Raw genomic sequence first — 24,512 nt, 5'->3', positions numbered from 1 at the left:
AATAACTTTTAAGCTCATGGACCAGTTTCAACCAGATTTGATTGATGAGTAGAAATCACAAATATCTGATATTCCTGCAATTTCTATGTTAAATAAGCAGCCAGATATAGGAGAGACATATCAGAGAATCCACACAGGAAAGAGCCATTCTAAATACTTTAACTGCAGGAAAAGTTTAGATCATGGTTAATGCTTTATTAGACATAAAAATCCACCCATCATTCAAGTTGTCTTTCCCAGATGAAGAACATATCCTGTATGTAATAAAAGGTAATTCTGATTGAGCTTTTTCCAGTGCTAAGGGCATTCATAAAGTCCTATCTCATCTCACAAACACATATTGCATCTTTAGCCTAACTGAGTTTAAAAAAAAAAAATAAACTACAAGATGCAAATTCACTTGTAAACAGGATCGGCTACATCTGATGATGATAGATGTTTGCTTAGAGGCAATTATAAAGTTGTTCTATGGCATTTATTAGTAGTCTCAAAAATATCAATATTTTTTTCCATTTAATGTGCCACATATATTAATATCCTTATTTATGAGAGGGACAATTTGTATTTTGGGACTGGGAAATTTGTCCCAGATGACATAAGAAATTGATGGCAGAGCAATGAAGACAGTCCATATCAAATGAGTTCACTGCCTCACCTAGAACACCATTTCTCCTTCAGCATGAAGCTGTTTTCTAGTGACAGAGAAAGGTAGAACTATGCAATGCTACACTGTAATTTACCTCAGAAAGGAAAAACTGGAGCACAGTGAGACTGATAGCCTTGACTTGCCTGGAGTCTACAGGTGATCTGACTGAACCATTCCTAGGTCAGCAGCGAGACTGGAAGGATCCCAGGAGTCACATCCATGCAGGTGAAGCTACTGGGACACTGCCAGTAGGAAAAAAGCTAATTAAAAATAATTAATTTGCTTATTTTGCAAACAAGAAGGAATAGTTGAACTGACTGACAGAAATTAAAAGAGAAGCTGTAAGTAATCTTTATCCACTCTATTCAGATCAACATGGAGAACTTCGTGATGAGCTGTTAGAGACTGCTTGGTTCAATAAATCAGTGGCTCCTGAACATTTTGCCAGAAGCCCTATTCCTGCAGAAGCGATGGGGGTTGCCCCTTGCTTCCCTCAAATGAGCCAGAAACCAGGTTTATTCTGGCCGTGGCTGGAGGAGCCACAGGTTCCAGTACAGCAGAGAGGGCAGGAGGGTGCAGTATTCAGGTGCCATCCCAGGCATCTCTCTCCCTAGAACATGAACTGTACAGCTCCCTGGGATGATGCTGGGTCAGGAGGGCTACTGGGCTCAGGAGAAGCTCTCCCACTCCCAAAACTGGATTTCTCATGAAGGACCCATCACACCAGCATTGTCAACCTGAGGCCCTTGCCAGGTAACCCCATGCAAGACAGATCACAGCCCCTCCTTGTCCCTCTGTAAGAAGGGACAACGACACAAACCTTGAAGGAGACCTTCATTCAAGTATTAACTATTATTTTCAGGAACATAATGGGCTAGATATGGGTCACTCCACATCCTGCAAAAAAACTTTCTGGCCCCATCTGCCACTGGAAGTTAAGGAATAGTCATAACCATGCCAAAGCCAAAGTACCCGATGCTGAAGTGGACTATTCATCCATACGAAGCTTCATTTGTCTAGCCTGTTGAGCAATGGCTTGGATTTGTACTAAAGCATGCTCAGATGTTTCCCTCTTTCCATGTGTCAAGATGATCGGTGGAAGGTGAGACTGGAGTTGGCAAGAGCCATGAACCTCAGCCTAGTGATGACACTGGCCTTCTTAAGTCAATAAAAGCCTGCAATATCTAATGTGAGTACGTGCAGAATGGAGCAAGTCCATCCTTCTTTGTGTGAGAATTTAGGGAAACCACAAAATGACAGAGATAACTTGCCTTCCTCTGGGTGCAAGCAGTGTGTGGGACAGCTGTTAATGACCGTATGTGGACACTCAGTATTCCAGCACGCTAGGGAGGCTATCATAACTGACAGGTCCTAACAAGAAACATCTTTAAAAAAATCAGAACAATTTTCTGCATTTCTGGGATTCCTTTATTGCAAATCCTTATTCTGTTGGGTTTTTTTCCTTTTGTTGCAAACCTGCAGATAGAAGATGCATCACACATGGACGGTTGGTGTTTCATCCCCCATGGAACTGAAATGCCCAAATACTTTACAATAACAATAAAACCTGAGTACCATTATGGCTGACTACAATGTGGGACACAGTGACAATAGCAATTTTAATTTGTCTTAAATGAAAGCAAGTAGCTATATTCTTAAGGGCACAGCTCTATGAGTTATTTTGAGCAAACAAAAGGCTCACTCTCTAAGCCAAAAATAGTGGATAATTTTTCACTCCTAACAAAACAAATCTTTTATTATTCTGGCACTTAATGTATCACAAAGAAAAGCACTCAAACCCAGGCTTTGGCATCACAGGCCAACGTACTTACCTGAACTTGGAAGTATAAATGCATTTATAGTACTACTTTTTGCAATGACCATTCCCACTGTGTGGCCATCTATGTGGTTAACCTGTGGGGATTGTCCATGGCCTGGTTGCAGCCAATGCCAACCATCACGGTTCTGAGCTGCTGCTGGGAACAGCTCAGGAGGGAGGGCTGCCCACGACTGTCCCCTGAAGGCACTGGGGTGCAGCTTGTTGTGTGACTTCAAGCAAAAGTTATTGCCTATCAGAAACCCAGGTGTCATGGTATACAAGTTGTCTAGCAATATGTCCAGCCAGGATGATTTGTACTATGATGCATTTTAAAATTTGTTTCTAACTTTTTGAAGTGCTTGTCCCAAACACCGATTTGATTTTCACTAATAATTTCTTGCAAAAAGACACTTCAGATGGTGTGAAATAGCATAGCTCCAGAGACACTCAAGTATTGTTTCGTGCCTTCATGGCCTCCATGAAATCAATAGCAAACCTCAAACGTATTTTAGTGAGAGAAGGAGCAAGCCCAACACCTCCCTCACTGGGGAACAGGAAAGCAATGCTCAAAGAATTCTAAATTTTGCTTACTGAAGTAAATTTGACATGAACTACTGAAAAAGCAGAGTCCCATGACTAAAGGCATCCTGAAATGTGATAAGGGAGTCAGAAGAGAACTTAGTGCTTTTCAAAAGAGCACACTGGAACAACACAAGCAGAAAATGTATTACTTGATAATGGATACGCTTTTTGGCAGGAATATCTAGTGAGTCTACAAGGTCATTTATGTTCTGCAATAGTTGCTTTATAATGAAGGGGGGAAGAAAAGAGTAATTAGATCCTCATACTTCAGGAAGGCAATAGATCCCTCTTTACTGGCAGATTTCAGATTCTTTTATCCTCCTGTGAGTCTCTAAAATCCTCACATTTCTTTTCTATTAAGATTCTTCTCTTCATTCCTTCCTCCTCTTTTTTCTTACAGGAAAACACACAGAGAACTTTTATCTGCTTTTGTCTGAGCTGAGCAACTTGATTTCATTTTTTGTACTACTGACAGCTGTGCGTGACACTTGGTGGTTTTGGAGTGCATGGAAAATGAGGACTCCATCCCACAGATTATCTGTGACACTTAAGAATTAAAGTAAACACTGTTTTGGTTCACTATTTCAAACAGAAGAAGACATAGCAGCTGGTTTTGGCCAGTTGAAACAGAAGAGGTTTTGCACAATGTGATGGAATTTAAACACAAATGTTTCAGGCGTGGTATGAAAGGGGCAGAGGAAATGGAGCCTGCCCCCTTCCCTTGAGAAGCATTCACAGCCTCATGTGTGCATGTACACACGTGCCCCCAAAAGAGCTTCCCATAGCAACAGTGCAAATTGGAGATATAAACTTGATTGCATCCAAAGTCAGCACATAGGGTGTCCATGTGGGGTGTCCATGGGGTCTCCAAGGAGGGTCTTAGCAGACAAGTCCTCCAAAAAATAAAATAAAAAATCGATAATCTGTCTTTCTGCAGATTGTAGTTCAGTCCCAGCTTCTCTCATCTGGCACCTTTCTACTGAGTGTGTGTCCAGCACTACAGGAATATGCCTCTCAGTGAGGGTCCCAGGCAGGTGCACTGGCCCGCAGACCTGGCAGGCTTCTCTGCCTGTGAAACTGCCCAGCTCGTCTCACTTCTGCCTGGGTGCCCAGGCTCCTCACAGGTAAGATGCTAGCATGAATGGCTTTAAAAATAGAAGCAATCCTTCTTCTGCCAGCTGCTGGCAATTCTGTGCTCATCTGAGCAGAGAGTGAGCAGCATGGCATGCACGCCTGAGCATGATTTTTGTTAGATACTTCTTAGGTGCCAGTAGAAATATTCTGGCCTTCTTCTCCCTCTAATATCGATGAATTTGCACAAATGCAAGCAAAAGCTGCCAGTGCCCTAACACAACTAGTGTCAGTTTTTACTGAACCCAAGTTTTTCCTCAAGTTTAGGCAAAGACATCCAGAGCAATGTGACATCCAGCTCTATGTACTGATAGCATGAAACCTCTGTTCATAGTGTGGTGCTACCTTCGGTTACCAACTTGATCCAGCACAGATCTCCAAGTCATTGACTTCCATTTTCAGAGGCTGGGAAGTAACTGGCACCAAAGGAAGTGCTCACATTTCTCTTCCTCATGCTTAACATGAGTCTTCTTCTCACGACCCTGTTTTCTGTCATAAGAAATTAAACATCTTTTTGCTGTCCACCAGCAATCACCCAGCAACGCACATACTGCCCATGCCCATCTGCATTACCCCTGCCATCTCACAGGGCATCACACTCTGCCACGTCAGGCGGGTAGGGGACAAAATACTGTGGCATCGTGCCAGTTCTTTCTAATTGCTGCATGTAGCTCTTCCTACCGCAAAACCAAGGTGGATGACTAGTAGTTGAAGTACCATAAAAATAGCCCAGGCAAGGAAAGGCTTCTATGAAGGACAAATACAAATTGCTCATCTCTGTTAGAAATGGCACTGCATACAAGAGCAGGAACAGCTCTTCTGAAAATTGGGCCCCAGGAAGACAAGAGTGTCCACGCTTTCTCATCTTGGGATGAAAGCTCAAGTTTCAGGACTTGCACTGAAGCAAAAGGACATACCCAGACTCGCTGGCTGCCCTTCCAGCACGACAGGCAGGCACTAGCAGAGGTTGATTGCATTCATGCAGAAATTTAACCCTACTCTCAAAAAACCCTTTCCCTCTAGGTTTTCTTACATTTTGCCAGGTGCCCACTGCACCAGAGGACTGTGCCGCTGGCACGCAGCTGCGCCGCCCCTCACCAGCGCCCCATGGCAGGGCCTGAAGGAAGGGCTGGGACTAGCCAGGGAGGCTGGAGACAGCCCTGGAGGCAAAGACACATCGTGTGGGTGCCGTCTGGCAGCAGGCATGGTCAGAAGCCAGTTTCTGTTGTCCTCAGCCTTGCAGTTCGACACTGCCAAAGACAGTTTTGGAGGGAAAATGGAGCCATTAGAAAACCACTGGTTAAAAGGATTCTGTGGGAATGGGTGAATTCTGCCAGATGTCTGATGGTGACCAGCCTCGCTGGTTCCCTGCCAGCCTGCCTGCCATGCCCCGAGGTGTGCCCTGAAGCAGCACTGGGTTTCCCAAGGGGAGAGGAGGCAGCAGGGCACTGTCCCGGGCAGTCAGGCCCTGGCCTGGGCACAGCTGTCAGCGTGGAGGGGCACAGCCATGCCAGGGACCTGCTGCCTGCACTGCAGCCTCGCTCCTCAGAGCTGAGCAGAAAAGCAAAATACCTTCCGTTAAAAATCATGTCTAGAGATACCTTTTAGTAACATTTCCAATCAGGAGTCACACTGCTTGTGGTAAGAAATTCCAAACTGGTCTTCTTCCACACTGTGGCTGTCCTGCTGTGTTTGGCTCCCCAGGTCCCTTCTGGCAGCCAGTTGGGGAGGGGTGCTCCCGGCGCAGGGGGTGCCCCATCCCCTGCAGAGGAGCCCGAGGCAGGACGGAGATCCCAGCCCCGTCGGGTGCCTCTGCAAAAGGCCCTTTGTGGCATGAATCCGTTACCTCTGCGTCGCCCTCCCGCTGGGCCAGCCTGCTCTGCATTGCTGTAGCCCCCTCCGCCCTGCCCACCCCCGATCCCGCTCTCTGCCGCGTCCCTCCTCTTCCCCGGCACAGCCTTTCCATCTGCAGCTCACCCCACTTCCCTCTTCCCTTTCTTAGAAACCTGTCACTTCATTTGTCATTTACTTTTTTTTTTTTTATTTTCCATAGGTAAGTGCTATTTTTTAAAAAACGTTGCTGCCGCATCTTTCCTTTATTTCCATTTCTTCAGTTTTGCCTTGGAGAGTTTGGGTTTTGAATGATTTTTTTTGCTTTGAATTTGATTTTAGTTTTCTGGGACCAAATTGCCATCCTGTGTAAATTAAGTAACAATCCCAAAGCGATCATGTTTCTCATCATCTTCCTCAGTTTTTTGAAGAGTAACGAGCAGAGCTGCGATGGAGAGGAGCCTAAACTGCTTTTACTTACTGACCTCTTGCCTAGTGTCTGTATTCACTGAGACAAGCCCAACACTACAAATGTTGCTGATCATGAGTATCATGGTGTATATAAATATATAGGCATATAAAAAAAAGCCTGTTGTATAGATTTAGTTGTACCAGTAAAAGCATATTTCTGCCAATATGTCTTAGTTCTTCACTGGAAAAATAAATACTGTTGTTAAAGAGATGGCAGTTTTCCTGCTGTAAACCATGTCCTGTCACTGAATGTTTGGCCAGTATTGTATCACTCAAAAAACTACACTCAGCATTATGGGCACTCTATGAAGTATTTTATCTGCTATAGATGTGAAGACGTGAGGAAAAAAGAAATACAATCTGCAGCTACTTCATCTTTAATGGGCTATGATGGTCATGTTGAAAGCAGCAATGTAGAAGTATCAGCAGTGTTAGACTATATTCAGTCCCCCAAGAAAGCACACTTGGCCTGCTTTGCACAACTGAAGAGCTGCGAATCCTCTCCTGAGTCTGGAAGCCGGGGGGCTGCTAATGCTCAGCTGTGCCTGCTGTTCCGCAGCCCCTCCTCAGCTTGTGCCCCACAGCACCCGTGTGAGTTAGGTGAGATTAGAGCGTTTGCAATCCATTGAAGAGGAGGGAAAACAAAATGGCTGCATGTGTCTTCTTCACTTCTGCAGTGGCTCAGAAGAAAGATATTTCAGGCCCTGATGCATTAGGAGGAAAAAGTTGATGCTGGTGCTTAGAAGTGCCAGGGCCTGTGGGTGAAAGGCTCGGCGCAGCACCCTTCATTGATTTCAGACTGACGGCAAGCTAAATTGCTCCTCCTGGGTGTCACTTCACTTGCCTTCCTTTCCACCCCTCTCTGCTTAGATACAGTCTCCTAATTACTGTGTGGAAGCAAACATTTTCCTCCTTCAGCCATAACTTTTGGTCAGATGTCTACAGAAAACAATTTTTAGAAGTTTGCACTCTTTCCCTCTTCTGCATGGTATCACTATACAAGGAAACACAGGACCTGGTGGAGAACATAAAACTTCAGTGGGTACCAACATGATACACAGTGTAAACACTAACCCTGCCAGCCACTGTGGACTGAATTAATTCCTGCTGCAACTTCAGGGACATCCTTGGAATTACTCAGGGAGGAAATCTGATGCTTACAGCCACATAACCAATTGGCTGTTCATGAGGATGTGTTACTAATTACAATTACTGAATGTTAAAACAGCACTACAGAAATATTGAGAGAGCCCTATATAAAAAAATATTTTTGTAGCAGCTAAGGTCATAAATGAATGTACCAGTTTCAATTTAAAAGCAGAAGCCAAGGGTCTGTAGGTTTGCTGAGGGGCCTGGTGTGGTCTAACACAAATCAGGTAGCGGCTGCTGGCACTGGCAAAGTAACAGATGAAGAAGAAAGGTAATTGCTAGTCCTGACCTGTCAGAGCTGCTCCTTTGTGTACCAAGTCCAACTTCTCCTTACCCTTCCAAGTTATCTACAGCAAAATTTCTTCCAAACTAAACAAAATCAGAGGCTTTTAGGAACTTAGAAATGTCTGCTTAATTTCAGTGTCGATAAGCCCCTGCTCCAACTCATTCTTAATGTATCAAAATTAAATGTTTTAAACATATTTATCTAGTTGCTATGGCTTCGCCTGGTGTGTCAGACACTTTATCCATCAAATATGACAATTGAATAATATTTTTATTTTTAGATATGGATCACAGATCCTTCTCATCATACTATTCCCTTCCCCCCTTTCCCGAGTTTTGAACTCACTGGAAAATCTGTTCCATAATACGGTGGGTAAATGAATTACAGTCACAGATGGCCTCTGGAGATTTCATACATGCTGCAATTCATTTGTTCAGGAATGAAAAAAAAAAAAGACCTTTGTCTTGTGAGGGTATTATCAGAGACAGCAGATCAGACACTGTAATGGTGCCTTGCACTCTGGATTCGACCCATTTCCTAAGCTTTTATGACTCGGCATTTACTATTCCTGGATTTGAAATTTTTTTAAGTGGAACGTCAAAATCCACAATGAAAATGATTGAATGCAAGGAACTGTGGCAGTTACCATTTATTTTTACAATCCTGAGTGAAACTATTGTGTGCTGTTGTGCAGAGATGCTCAAGAATGGCCATCTTCCACTCCTCCAATAGCATTTCAACTGTAATTAGCAAAAATAACTTAATTCACAGATGGCTGTTGAGAATTAGTTAAACCTTGCAGTGGGCCTTGAGATCCTTGGGAGGAAAATGCTAGAAAAATAAGAAACATACTAAAGAAAGTAGTATATAATTTTACTGCTTGGGTGTCTTGTTCAGCATAAATCATCAAGCCTATTTGCAGGCAAATGTAGGGTCAGTCCCTGAGACTCACTTTTGCCTCTGAATTCAGACCAGCAGTTAGGAGAGGAAGGGATGGGATGATTGATGCATCAGCCAACGGGGGAAAATTCATCCAGCAGTAACAACAGATTCATCTCGAGTGAATTGGATAAACTCGTTTCTGTTTGTGCAATGATATAAAAAAACTATTACATGGTCAAACGTAGTATGGTGATTTAAATATCCACACTGTCACCCTGTTGCATGGCCAAGCTGCAACAGGCTGAGTGAATACATATTTTATGAGTGAATATATATTTTCTCAATATTTAGCCCTTTCTGAGTGACATCTCATACCTTTCATCCCACCTTGTCATTAGGCCTCACAACTAACACAGCCCAGCGGGTGCCCTAATGAAGATACTTGTCCAAACATCATGTAAACCAGCTGATGTGGCTACTGGAGCAGAGCAGTATCAGCTGAGGGGCCCTGCTCTGTGCCAGTGCTTGCTTTGGGTTGGAAGCAAACCGCCCCAAACCTTTTGCTGGCATTTCCACAGGTGGGCACCTCAGGAGACGCTGCTCATCCCAAGGAGGGTAGTGACCACCCTGCGACCTCTGCCCCACGGATGGCGGTCCCTGTGTGGAGGTGGGTCACCCACCTTACACTGGGGCTGAGGCAGCACCGGCTGCTGGAGATGCTGAGTGCCGGCGGGAATGCCTTTGCTTATCCACCTCAGCAAGAATTCAGGGAACCAGGAGGTTAAAATGCCAGCTGGATGCTCCCAGGGCTGCCGTTCCCTTCCCTGTAAAGCAGCAGTGATTAAACAGGCTCGCTGCTCTGCGGTTTAATGGATGGCTCTTGCTGCAGTGCTTGGGGACCCTCTGACAGGGCGCTGTGAAAGGGCAAAGGGGTACTAATAGCTGCTATGTTTTCCAGCAGCCCCAGCCAGAGATAGTTCTGCATATAGCTGACAAGCAGTCAACGTCTGCTCCCTGTCTCTGTTTGCACTTCATCGAGTTATCTCCTTGCAAGTAAAGAAATCCCAACTGATTGAGCAGCACATTCATCATCTGGATTTGCCCCGTATCTTTTCCTCTATCAGTGGTGCCATATAAAGCCCACCAGAAAAGTTGACGGCAATCTGCTCTATCTTCCATTAAAAGCTTTTGCAGAGCCATGTTAAGATCTGAAGAAAAAAAAAATCAAAACAAACCCCAAACTTTTTTTCCTCACTGAAACGTCAATCAAGAAACATTAAACAAAAAGATTAGTTCTGCTCTTATTTGTTTGTAAAACAAAAAGCATGAAATATTTAGCAGTATTGTAATGCAAACCAGATGGGAATAATGCTGGCTTTCAAGGCTGCTGCTAACCACCTCTCTTTCATGCTGCTGCAGCAGCGGGACAAGGCAGGCAGCCCATTAGGACAATTTATGAACTGGACTTCCACAGAGGGAGTTCTAGCAAGAGGTCCACAGCTCATACAGAGCAACCCTGATAACATCTGTTAGGGTTATTCATTGAAGAGGATTATATTACAATCCCTCTTAATACCCGAGTGCTACGGTAAAACCGGATGAGCCTTCAGTTTCATTTGCTCCAGCAATATGTGTTTATCAGAGCGTTTTCTGCAGTTGGAAACCAAGGCTGCATTCATAGTATGTCACAGAATGAAATTTAAAAAGCTTGAAATATTAACCTAGAAAAAAACTCAGTCCCTGCTTTTAATCTCTCATGGCCATACCGCTCAGCTTCTATGTGCAGCGTCAACACACCATCAGCCTTTTTCCATAGAAAGCCACTCCCCATTAACTCTCCAGGACTGAGATTGATTTTATTTAAATGGTTCTCACTCGCTAACCTTGCTCCATTCTTTATTTAAGACTTTGCTAATGATGTTTTTTTTCCCCCCTTAATTTACCTAAGCATATAATGAACACTTACATCCGAAATGACCTCATTATACCGGCAAGGACTTTTGTGCGGTTACGATTTAGTGCACAGGCATAAGGTGGAGAACTCTCTAAATTGAGAGGCTTTAAGCATTCCATAAAATCCCTGTTGACTATGAGCCAGATTCTTACTGCTGTAAATTGACTTAGTTCCAACAGCTTCAATGAAGCTACACTGATTTACTCCACTTGAGGGTCTTACCCTATTATTTGTATTTATTGAACTTGCCACCTTTTGCTGCTACAACCCAAAACAGATACTTCCATCCTCTAGCAGCAGGGTTGCTATCTAAAACAGGTGTTTCTCCAGTAATATATGACTTAAGAGATTTGTAACTGCCTGCAATATTTCACTGTCCTCTAAAAGTGTTTATAATAATTCTTGTTGACTGTCTCAACAACCACCGATCAGCTGTAGAGCTGTTTGCAGCCTGAACCTGGTCAACAAAATATTCATTCACTGTACAAGCATGAGCTGTTTTATCCATTCTTAGGCACTTTTACCTCCTCCTCGGTGGATGACAGACTTTCCTGGTCTACATATAGTGTCTGGGACAAAATCAAGTCCCAAGTGTCTTTGCTAGTTCCAGAAGAACAGGCCTGATATACACAAAGAAGCCTACTTTCTGGCTCCACAAAAAATAAACTGCCAGATGAAAAAAATGCATTGCAAATGACAAAAAACCCCAAAGTAAAACCAGAAATTTCTTTTGTGCACTGATTGTAGCCCTTAGGGGAATGTAACTGTCCCACCATGATAAGTCTGCCGTTCCTAAGCCCTGGACTCGTTTTACCCCATTCTCTTCTGGGAAGGATTCAAGCGGCTGCTTTGATCTTGACCCAGCTATGATCAGCAGAAGTGGCTGCATTTGTATTTTTGGGGACTTAGCAGGAGACAGCTCATAGGAAGGCACAGGACCACATGGTCCAAATATCTGAGAGAGGTCAAAGACCTGGATAAAGCTCAGTGTGTTCATAAAAGCAACAGGGAACCTAGCCCACAGGTTCACCAAAAAAATCATACTAGTTTTCCACTCCTCCAAAAGTAACTGCCTGTGGAGCCCTTTGATGTCAGAGATCCTGGCAGACTCTATCTCATAAAGATTCAGGAAAGAAACCAGCAATTACCTGGACACTAATGAGAGTTGTGAATCCACAAATACTTGCTGCAGTGATTACCCTGCAGAGAAATCAGCAGTGGTTAAAGCAATACACTGCTCACTCCCTACATGTGATTGGCGTTAACTTCTAATCTGAGGTCCTAAAAAAATTCCTCTTTGTCTTAGCAGGTTTGGAATTGAGGGGAACCCCACAGAGAGAGTGTCAGAGGCCAATGTTGTAAGAAATCATACTGAATCATAATATGATTTAACAAACACACATTTTCTTTGGGTCCAGTAGAATTCTATTCAAACAACTCTCCAGTGTTACAGGAAAGCTGACATTTTCTATTGAATCTTACAGGGCTAGACTGAAATAGGTACATGCAGCACAAACTTCTTCCAGTAGTACATGAGCAAAGAGGCAGGGGCAGGCAGCAGCAAATTTTATCCTTGCTTCATTTGTTCTTGGTGTTTCTAGGTCAGCCCAAATACTCTGATGGTAAGAGATAAGCATAGCAAAAATGTGAAACCACCCCCAGAATAACTTAAAAGTCCTTAAAAAGAAATACACATGTATTTATTTACTGCATTATAACTGCAACATCAAATACAACTATATTTTCATTACAAAAAAAGAACACATGCAATAAAATAGTCCGATTTTATAATCTGATTCAACATAGTTCATTGCTAACAGTGGAGCATCACAAAACAGTCATGAGGCTAGGGCTTGGGGTGACACATTTCCAGTCTCTTTATCCTACCTGCAAACAGCAAAGCTGCATCATTTTTTATTTGTCATCGAGAGATAATTTTCTGGAATAATGTGGCCTGATCATACAAGGTTCCAGCTGCCCCTTAACTCCTCAATGAGCCTTGCAGAATGAGATTTTTTTTTTTTTACTTGATAAAATGTTATGCTCCTGACAAGGATGAGGAATAGACAGTATTTTCCAGGCAGAGAGCAGAAATCCTTCCACATTACACCACGGCCAAGGTACAAAGAAAGGACCTCTGTTTCATAGGTGGACAGAAGCTAAGGTTAACTGTCAGTTACTTTAATTATTGTTATGAAGAATGAAATCAGGCCATTTTCTGCAATATTTCACTGCAGCTTTCTATCATGTTCACTGTGCACGGGGCTTCAATTGAGTTAATCTGGCATTTCAGCTATGAAATAAATCCAGAATACACAGGAGGGATCTACAGCACAGAAAAGAACACAAAAAGTTGTCTTGAAATACTCAAAATATAGCCTCTTAGCTAGTTAAAAGGCCCTGTTCTTCATTAGAAAAGGGTCTTATTCTATCACTACTATTCACAAATCATAGCCTCTTATTTTTAATAATATTTCCTGTGAAATTTCATAGGAGTACTTGTGAAATAAGGTCCTAAACAGTGTGAATAATCTATAGAATCAGTCCCTGAAATGACACCATTTCTAGGGTGAATTCTCCTGACTCAGTCAAGACTTTTTAGGAAGTGTCATACAACATTGTCCAGCCTTTCAAAACAATAACTTGATCTCTTTTCATGCATCTTGCGTGGCATAACGCTAAGGATGACTTAGCTCTAGCAATTTAAAATAAAAAATAAAGTCAGTCTTTTTATGCAGCTGCATTTTTACACAATTTCATAGAGTCAGAATACAGAAGCTTACAGCTTTTTGAGATAATTCTAGCAAATAGAAGCATATATATGAAAACAGAGTTTCAAAACTACATGGAAATCTGTAGAATAAAATATATATGAATATATCATTTTCCAACACAAGCAATTGGCAGTTTAGAAAAATATGATTGTTACAGTCTTTCTGAATCAATAATTGTAACAAGAAAGGATTTAAAAAATAAGTTCAGCTTTTCAAAAAAGCCTATCTTTAATAAGAAAATAGACTGGTCCGCATTTCCCTGAATAAGCCAGAAAGTTAAGGAAAAATCCAAGCAAGACAAGAAGTCTGACTTGGACTTGATATCAGCTGTGATAACATGCACATGTACAGAGACAGCTGCTTGGCTCCAGTATTGTTTACCTTAGAAATGAGCCTAATTTATCACAAATGTATTTAAAAGTCATAAATAACATGACAAAAGTGGAACTGGTCCCTGCAAGGCAAATAATTATATTCATACAAGCAAAAAGTGACATCAATCCAGTTATTTTCTTGTGACAGTTAAAAGGTATTTTGTACCCAATTGTTACATTGAACAGCACATGTATAAACACAGATTATTATTACAGACTCTGCTATCAGCTACTATACATAAACAAGAAGAGATGTTCATGCTGTAATTGCATCTAACGTTTTTGCTCTACTTGAATATTAACATTTACAAGAAGCTGAGGTGGAGACCTAAATTCAAGCCAAGATTTCAACATGCAAAATGCAAAGGGTTCACGGGAAGGTTTCTGATCCTCTCCATTACAGACGTTTGGAAGTGGATAGAAGTTCTGAAGAATTTTAAAGCCATTCACAATACGAGTTTCCCTTGTGAACAGCCTTAGGTTTCCTCTCTGCCCAGAGGCAGGTGGTCTAACATGGAACATACTACTGACATTTAGATCTGCATCAATAAACCTCCCATTCGGGAGATTTCACATTTTAATCTGAGGGCACTTCTAAACGAAGGTGGCAAAATGTACTTCAATATTTGCTGATTTTAAATTAAAATCAGAGAATGGTTTGATTGCAAAAACTTCACTCCAGGCTGTTTTTAATAACTTTATAATGCATCAGTTAGAACTTCTTATTAATTCTGTTCAATGTGCCAGTAAATCCCTTCGTTTTATTGTAATTTTTGTGAAATATATGGGATATTTACTTACTCTATTTGGGAGTCAGCACATTTCTTTAAAGTTTCTTCTAGTTTGAACAAAAGCACAAAGACTGATGGAAACAAGATTGATGGAGTGTTGGTAAAAGAATTCAAGATTGTTTATAATCCAGCCTTGTGAATTAAATTGGGCCTGAGTCAGCCAGCTGCTTTGATGAGTGAGGACAGGTCCCCTGTAGAAGCACTGTACATGGGTTATATTGCTAGTAAAAAACAATGTAGCTTCTGGGTCTCCTACCACTTTTCAGTGTCAGTGGAGTGTTACATCTTACAAAAGGCAATGAACAGAAAAATGCAACAGGTGCATTATTGCTTGTGTAATTGCTTAATAGTGGTCCAGTACACCCAAGTAAACAAATGAGGAGAAGGTATTTTGCTGGAAGGGAAGCTCCGAGGCTGGGCAGGTGGGGTGTGCCTTCCTGGAATCACCCAATAGACTCAATTAGCACAAGTTAAAAGGAAAAAAAAAATTGAAAGAGTGACACTGTTCAAAATGAATACATCCATCAAGACAAAAATGACCATCAGGGTCTTGGAGCAAGACAAAGGTGTGTCTTTTGCCTTCTAGTCAATCACGTGTACAAAAAGGAGGGCAGACACACAGTTTGTACGTGCAGCATCCAAATACCTTCAGGAATAGCCAGTGCTCAAGCTGTGACTCCCAGGTTAAACTCTTACAGTGTCTGATCTGGGAAGGTGATGGGAAAATCATCTTGTGTGCTTTTTGCCTTAGAGACTGAAGCCTTAACTCAAATCTTATTAAATTCATTAAAACTTATTAAAACACTTACCTCTAAATCTTCTAGTTTCCCTTTAAGACAGTTTCTCCTAAAAGCTGCACTTGAAAGTTACATTGAAGTGGAATGTCACCTTTCTTTAAGTAGAACAATAATTGAACTCCCCATTACATATATATATATATATATACACACACACACATATATATATATATTTCATGGCAATGGAAAGAAACCATACAGAGGTGTTCATTCATATCTGTAGTGAAACCAAGTCTGTGGTGTTCAATGCTTATTGGACTTGACAAAAGAAATAATTTGATTTTGAAGGCAGGAGTCACTTCAGGAAAAATAACAGCTCCTATAGCTGGAGGCCTCCCAGCAAAGTGCTGGTGAGGGTGGGTGGCACTGGAGCCTGCCTTCAGTTCCCAGCCTCTCAAAATTCACCTCTCACTTTTAACATACAGCTTTTGATGGAGCAAAAAGGACCTAAAATAAATGGTTTGCTATAAGGCTTGATAAATGAGTTGTGAAATCAGTTTGTTAAAAGCAGCCATTTTTTTTTTCCAGTTCAAAAAAGGGGTTCTGGCTTATTAGGGTGTATAACAGAGACATTCAAACACTCCTGGCAACTCAAGGGCACACACCCGGCAGCATCCAGCCCTGGGCCCAGCAGCACATGGGAGCACTTACACAGGCAGTGACAACGTGAGGGTAATAGAGCTGAAACTAAAACACCAGCCCTCTGTGCTGATTAAGGGGCAATTTTCTGCATGCAGTAATTGGATTACACATCAAAACCTGCTTAGAGAGAAGAAAAGGGTCTGGGCAGGCTATGAACAATGCTAATGGCAAGACTTTAATTATTAATAATTGTTTGTCAAGTGACACCCTTGCACTCCCACCTGCAGGTGTGAATATTAAGGGCAGTCTCTGAGCTAACACGGAAGGCAGATGAGGGCAGGACTTGGCCAGGAGACTTGGAAGAGATGGCTAGCAATGACCATTGTCCCCTCTGATAGTGATGAAGGCTGTTTTAACACAAGCAGCAACAGAAACAGACAGATCTGCAGGAGGAACTGCAACAGGGGAGAAAGTTACTGAATTTCTGTTTATTGAAACAGGACCAGATTCTTTGCTCTACTTATGAAGGAAAAAGTGACACTGGAAACAGTTAAGAGAAAGGTGACAGGAATGATCAAGGGTGTGGAAGAACTGCAACATCAAAAGAAGCAGAAAAGACTGGGATCATTTACTTTAGGAAAGAGACAAAGCCAAATCTCCTCTGCTGTGATAAAAGAAGGAAAGACAAAGCATGGTCTGGAGAGGGTAGTGCTGGTCTTTCTGCCTCCTTGGATTCAACACACAGGGTTCAAAGAAGGAAAATCAAGCAACCTCCACTCCCCACACAAAAGGTTTCTGATTTAAAACCAATTCTGGGGAACTCATAGGAAGGATGTGGACCTCACCGCTGTAAACAGCTCTGAAGCCAGAAAGCCACTACCTTTCAGTAAGGCACTGAACAGGCTCAACCCCAAAATCCAGAAGACTGAAGTCAACACCTGGCATTCACTTGCAAAGGAACAGAAAACCTCCTACTTCAGTTCTGTAATTCCTAAGGATTGAAGAGAGACCTTCATGACTATCTTTCTATCTCAACAGCATTTCCTGCATCTTTTCCTGGAGCATCAGTGTCTACTACCTACCATTAATCTGTCACTGAGGGGTTTGATTTAGCAGTTTATTCTGTATTTAATGAAAAGAAAAAAACACTCCCAAGGCTCAAATCTCATTTAGAATGAATCACCCTGAGAGGAACCTCCTTCCACAGTCAGGCATGTGAAACTGGACAGGGTTGACAGCCACTGTCAGAATTTTGTCTGGCAGAGCAGGACGGCAAACCCTTGTTCCCGTGTCATCAGTCCTGGGTTACTCTCATTATGCCAAACCTACATGTTCATCTCTTGCATTGAGATTATCAGGCTGCCTTTTGAAGACCTACTGTCTTCTGCTGCTTCCACAGGGATGTTGTACCTTAACCAAAGCAGTTTCATCTTACCCACACTTTACTAGGAGGAGGGTGGTTAGCTCACAGGTACAATGAGCTAAAATCTGGCAACTGCTGAAGTAGATTAGGTAACAGAGGTGCCATTCAGGCTACTGCTTGAATTGGTATATTCCTCATATATATTCCTTTTCTTTCCAGATCTACTGATAAGTCTCTGGTAGACACACATTCATATTTTAAATTGGAAAGACAAGAGATAATTAAAAAATATGTATGACTGATTATTCCATACTGCTTTATATTTTGCTTGAAAATGCTACATTCAAGAATCTTTGTTTTATTTTACCATTTAGTGACTGTGAAATGAACCCACAATTCTTAAATATACGTGTGCAAGTCAAAAAGCCTCGTGCCTAAAACATGCCACAGTTACCCAGCACCTAACTAATCTGTTTATAATTCAGTATAACCAATAGGTAGCTATATTTAAATATGGTAAAAATAATAAGATTGGTTTCTGAGTGAATCATGATACCTGTACCAACAATATTATCTTTAGTATTTTAATAAACTGGTTTCTGAGAGATGCCAACTGCTGACAGATAGATTAATGCAATAAACTTGTAACAGCTCAGAGCAGGTCAATGATCTGAGAACTACTAAGAATATCCTTGAAGCCCCCAGTGACTCTGATACAGTTCACTGAGCAAAGTGTTTTCAGCTGCAGACTAGCAACTGATATTGTCCAACAGATAGTAAAGCCTCCAAAAGCAGTTCTTACAGCCAGCTGGGTACATAACCTATGACCTGAAAGACACCTATGATGCCTGGCAAAGATATGTTTATTGGGGTATTTATACCATCATTTCTTGAAAGGCAAAACTATTTCTCCAGTTTACTTGGGTGAATAATTTAATTTCAGTCTGTAGTCTTCAATCATTCCAAAAGGTTTTATTTGCTCTGGGTATCTTTGTGGTTTTATTTTTTCTGGAGAAAAAATGACAATGTACTCTCTTGTCAACACAAGTTAAAATAATTCCTGTATATGAATTAACTCTTGAAATCTCTTTAGCACTAATGAGATGTGTATGCACACACATCAAAGTAAAACATTTCCTATTTAATACTGAAAAGGAGATCAGATGGATCAAACTCCTGAGGTCCTAGAGAATTAAAGAGAACATACTATTTCTTCTGATGTGTAGAGATTACCATCTACCATCTAGTGATGGCCATTTTTTAGAAAAATTTCTTCTCTCTGAGGTCGTCAAATATCCAATGAAAAGGACTGAGGAGAAGCAGAAATCCATTCGAAAAGCTCTCCAAATTATTCACTGATCATTAGCTGGTTTTATTAGTTAGGCTAGCAGCTTTCTTTTCAGGCCCAAATGCTTGAGTTTAGTAAGTATCTCAATCAGGGCAAATAAGCTACTAGTTGGTAGAAATCGGCAGTACAACATTTTTAATGTATGTGCATAGAACTGAACATGTTTTTCATAAAGAGATTTCTGGAGAGGGCATATATAAATAATAATAATACAATCCAAACTGCTAGCTGGAATCAGAGAAAGGGCTATTAATAGACATGCGGCAGAATAGCAATTTTCTACCTCACTGTATTGTAGTCATAGAAAGTTCTGCTGAATGCATCTGGCTACAAAATCAATTACAATTTATAATAAATTAGGCTTGCTTTCACTCCAAAGGTTGGGTTTGAAGTGTGCCTTTGGGGTTGTGCAGAATTCTTATTTTAATGCATGGGCACTGGAGTGCAGGATTTTGTCTTCAACACTGAAGGGTCATTAATGTGGTCAATCAAATACTGTGTCCAACAGTGCAGGCAAAAGAGCTTAGAGAGATGCACAAGAGCTCTGCTCTGTGAACAGGCTGGGTATCCGCATGCAGTACAGGCTACGCAGCCTGAGCCAGCTGCACAAACAATTTACAAACTCAAACATATTCTATCTATTTTAGAGGGTTTTAGTACCCTTTGACAGTGGTTGGATCTGGATCTGGATTAAAGTAGTGCGAGCCCTTAGTTGTGGATGCTTATCTGTTTTGGGCATCCTAGTTTTTTGGCAAGGGATGTCTTAAGGCAGTGGCCCCAATCTGAAGCTGATGTATAACAAATCTCAGTTACATTTGGATGTCAGAGATGTATGAGCAGGGGATTTTATAGGCACAAAAGTGAGGGTGTAACCTCCAAATCATGTGTAAGCAAAGATTTAGGCATGAAAAACAGTGGTCAAGATTTTAAGGACTGATTTGGAAATGATATGATTTCATTTATATTTTGAGGAATATAAGCTTTTTTCAGTTTCCTGGAAGTTGAAGTGGGCAGTTTGTTTTCATTATTCCAGTTACTGACATGACTAATATTTACACACACTTCCAGGAAACAGTATCACAATCTTATCAGAAAAAAACAAGAGAATAAAAAGGAAGTAAATTTTGAATTTACATTTCAAGCTGACTTTTGTGATTTTTTTCTTTCTTTTTTAGAAAAATCTCACACCTGCATTGGACAGGTAAGGTCAAATGATATTATGGAAGAGTTAAATAATTTTAAGTGAGATGAACATCAAAGTCCTGTGCTTTGGATAGTTTCCATTGCAAAGAAGTAGAAAGATTCATCACTTTTGTGAGATAATTAGATTACTTGAGTTAATGAGAATGGATTTGCTGAGATTTAAAGCAAAAATTCCAAGATTACAGACAAGGGATATACAGTATAAACTGAATGCAAACCCAGCAACAAAAGTGTGTTTCTAATTTACGTTTTTGTTTGGTTTGTTTTTTTGTTTTTAAATCTGCCACAACACTGAAACATCAAGGTGATGATGCATTTGTTCTGTTACGGTCCTCTGTGTATAAATTTTCTCCTCCAGCTGCATACTTCTGTGGTGACAAATGCATTTGTGAACCCACAGAAATCATCTGGATCAGAAAGGCTGGGCAGAAAGAAATCTGATGTGAGATTTTGTGCTTTCAGAGAAAAAAATGTGTCTATCTCCCTATCGATTTTCACTTGTGGCTATATTATTCCTCATTATTTTTACCTTCTCATTGGCAATTTACCTGGAACAGTTTAGCAAAACCCGGAGAAGTGCAACCTAGCTATGTCACAGAAAAGTGTGCGCACAAGTACACATATCCACAACCACACAAAGCAGGTTTTGTTACTGCCCTTCTTCCCCCTCACTTCTTTTCTAGTAGAACATTTAATTTGAAATGGAGATGCGTGTGATAATTAGCTCCTTGCTGCACAGCCATGGGGGTTTCTTCCCTCGGGGCTGGCAGCAATTTTTAGAGGAACATTGTGGGAGTGCATGGCTCTTGCACAGCTAATCAGAGGAGAGGAGGAGGTATGTCCTCTGCCCCTAGAAAGAACCGTTGCAAAGAAGGAATTAATTTGCCCCATTCTCTGACAAATTATAGCGCCTCTCCATCTGGTTCCTTCATGAAAGAAATCACAGGCCTTCCTTTGATTCCCATTTAGATATGAATGTCTTATCGCTCAGCATACATCCTCTCTCCTCACCTTTCTGCTTTCAGCCCCCCTCTGCCTGCTCTTCTGCTACCTCCTGACAGTCAGGTTTTAATCCACATCAGTTCAGCTCCTCCTCATGCTCCCCTTGCACTCTACCTGAATACGTTTACCATCCCTGCTCTCTCCCCTCTAATTTCCACTCTCCTTTTCACTTTTAGCAGAATTTTGGCTTTTTTATCCAACTCTAACAAACCCAGTATAGTTGGAAGCATCATTAGCAACACTGACAGAGTCCTGGCAGTGGAAGCGTGTCCTCCCTGTTACTTACCCCATTTTAAACCTTACTGATGAAAAGCTGTTTAATATGCAATAGTACCAATACTGTAGCAGGGAGAAGGAACTAAAAAGATTCAGAGATTTTTCCTCTATAGAGTGTGTATTCTTGTCCTCTGTGTTCATTGTGACTTCCTTTCTTAGGCTTTATAAATTGCTGGACACCTCTCTTCCCTATCTGTAGCTAGTCCTCTTTCACATCAGCTTGTTCTCCCTCATTCTGTGCCTATAATGAGCTCCTTGCTGCTACAACTCCCTATTCTACCCAAGTTTACTTCTTCATCAAAACTTTCATGCTTTTGTTAAAGAAGTATGACTTCCTCCATCAGTCTCTCAGCTATTACATAATTTACCTGAACAACAGATTTAATATTATTTTGGAACTTATTTGGAAAATGACAGTGAATACACGATACTGATACCCTGAAGACAGGTTCCTCCTGCAACATAGCCAGGATGGGAAAAATAACTGTTTCTTCTGATTTTTTTTTTTTTTTTTTTTTTTCTGTGGCTAAAAACAGGAAACAAGAAGGGATTCAGAAATGGCACAAAAATTTAGAAATTACCTTTTCTTTCTGAATTCTACAAGGTAAAACACCACTAAGAATGGTTTCATCACAGTAAAGCAAGAATTGCTTTTACATTAAAAGGCAATGTTAAAATGTACATTTAAAAATCTGGTAAATCAGGCATAAGGCTATGTAAATAAACGGTAAGTTGTCATCATCTTAAAGTTTAGACTATACAAAAATCTATGCTTGACTGTCTTTGACACAATCAGTTTACATCGGTTTAACAAACCATTAATATAAAAACATCCTAGGAAGGAATCTTGCTTCCAGGGTGGTATTATTAAAGTAGTTCCAACTTTTGCTTTGCTGACACTGAGCCAGGCTGCATCCCACTGCTCAGGCTTTATGATCCATTACCAAATGCCTCTTTATAAAGTAAAAAACCCAACAAACCAAACCACAAACCCCCACAAACAAACAAAAAAACCCACTGGTTTTTACAGACAAGATCACTGATATAAGGTTTTGTTCAGTGCTCACGAATTTGTTCAGAAAATTATGACCTGATTTTAAAAAGTTCTCCTGCTATAGAGATGCTAAATATATATATATATATATTATTTTCTTCCCAGCTCTCTTCCTACTGTATTCTAACTCTCCTGATTCAGGTGGGCTGGAGAACACAGTAATTGGAAAAGAAATCTGTTAAAAAATAAGCACAAGAGGAGGCCCACCCCCACTCTCTCTGAAGTCAGTAGAAATATTTCCATTAACTTCTGCAATCCCTGCATCCAGCTACTGTAAAAACAGTTCAAGATTTCAAATAGAATAATCCCAATTTTCCTTGCACTGAATGTCAACCACTGTATTCAAACATGATTCTACTGTGCCTGTTCTCCAGTTTACAGTCTGGTGCATGTCCAGTTCTTCTCATATTTGCTCTGACTTTGGTTGTAAACAATAAGAATCTGATTTAAAAAATAATTCAGTAATCATTGCTGAAATATGGTAGAAACAAAAACATTGCAGGATTATCCTTCAACAGTGGCTGAGTGGATGGTGGATGTTAGTTTGACCACAGATATGCATTTTTATATATATGTACATACATACACATACAGAATCTCTATATACACATTATAAATATCGTAATAAAATATTGTAAAAATATTAGTTTTGCTCAAATACCTGATTAAAGCGGACTAATCTTATGTTGCATTTATGTGACCTGTCCAGCTTGTTAGAAGCACTAAAATCTACAATACTTGCAATTGTTAAAAACAGTCTATGTCTGACAGTCACCTCATGCCATGACAAGAAGTTAGGTTGGAGGTGGGCCCTCGTATCTCAGCATCAGGTGGAAGGATGAAGCGAAGTTGTTGGCCAGCGTGCAGCTGTGGGTCTCCTCTACCAGGGGCAGGAGGAAGGCCAGGAGCAGGAGGAGCAAGAGGAGTAGTTGGAATGGTAGTGCTGCCCAGCACACTCGATGAAGGAATGAGCACACGCCTCCAGAGCGCTTCTGAAAGACACAAACCAAAGAGAAACTCAGAAAAATAAAGACCTGTGGAGGTGCATTTCAAATACATCAAACTGCCAGGTAGGGGGGCAGAATAACCCATGTTGTCCTTGCTCTAGGATCCAGCCAGGGTGTTTGGTACACTGCAGCTGACTGAAGCCGGTGATTATCTTTTAGGAGAATATTTCACTCTCTTCAAGAATCAGTGCTACAAACTGTTGTCTTCTAGATGGAAAATTCTGCTGACTTTCTAGCAGGAGAAAACAACTGCCTCCAAGCCCATTTTCCAATTACATAGTGGTGCTCACACCAAAGCTGCTGACTGGTCTCCTCACCATCAACATATGGCACAGGTTTGCATTAGTAACTCTTCTGTCAGTAAAATGAGAGTGCTGATGCCTGGAAGAGAGGAGCCAGCCTTCTGCACTCTGTCAGCAGAATGGAGCTTTGTTTGCAGCTCACCCAGCTCATAGTCGCCTCTGCAGCCGCAATGTGTTCTTTGGATCCTGACTCTGGGGTGCAAGAGATTTAAGGTCAGAAAAAAGGCCCTGCAGTGCAGCCTGCCTCATTACCTCTTACACCTTACCAGGCCCATCCTAAACTTTTATGTGATTCAAGAGAATGAGAGAAAACACAACACTGACAGTGAAGAAGACATTAAAGTCACATTTATTGCTGAGCAGCCATGGAAGGGACACACAAAGAAGACCTATTACGCTTTTCTTTATGCTAGTGCAAATCTAGAGTCGCTCATTTAACCTCATGACTCTAATCTGGATTAGCATGACCAGGAGAGAACATATTTGGGGCTACAGAATTCAGAAAAGATTAATTAAGAAGTGAGTTTTCCACTGGCAAGATTCCTGGATATCTCCTGCCAATGAGCTGAACTGTACATGTTTCACAAAAAAAAGGCCAAGTCAACTATGTGTAGTGGAGTCCTTAAAATGAAGGCTCAATATTCCATTAAATTCATCAAACATGGATTTATACTCAGAACACAGAAATAACGCTTAATGCTGCTACATTAGGTACCAACCTACATCACAAATATCAACACAGAACATCCACTGAACACCCACATTTTTTACAAAAGGAAGTTAACTTGTTTCGTTCAGGCCACAGGCAATGTCAATGCTGCAGCAAAATTAGGGCTTCTGGCCTCTACTGGATGCTTGATTTAACAGGCAATGCCTTTGTCCCACTACA

General features: G+C 41.2%; 1 protein-coding gene across 6 annotated transcripts in view; it reads right to left on the bottom strand.

The window, feature by feature from the left end:
- Positions 1 to 12,168: 12,168 nt before the first annotated feature.
- The window catches only part of SYNE3 (spectrin repeat containing nuclear envelope family member 3), a 70,069-nt gene continuing 57,725 nt past the window's right edge, over positions 12,169 to 24,512 (bottom strand). For 5 of the 6 annotated variants that reach the window (XM_026849029.1, XM_026849026.1, XM_026849025.1 and 2 more), the window contains exon 18: positions 13,219 to 23,306. In XM_026849029.1, the coding sequence (XP_026704830.1) occupies positions 23,109 to 23,306 (198 nt within the window). In that variant the 3' untranslated portion in view covers positions 13,219 to 23,108. Of the gene's footprint in view, positions 12,367 to 13,218; positions 23,307 to 24,512 lie in introns of those variants that run through there. The other variant, XM_026849024.1, reaches the window with a different exon arrangement.

Source organism: Athene cunicularia, assembly GCF_003259725.1.
Source record: "Athene cunicularia isolate RWA chromosome 5 unlocalized genomic scaffold, athCun1 chr5_part1, whole genome shotgun sequence".
NCBI classification, from domain to species: Eukaryota; Metazoa; Chordata; class Aves; order Strigiformes; family Strigidae; genus Athene; species Athene cunicularia.
The sequence above is the reverse complement of the archived record's forward strand: the minus strand, read 5'-3'. Positions and strand labels throughout refer to the sequence as shown.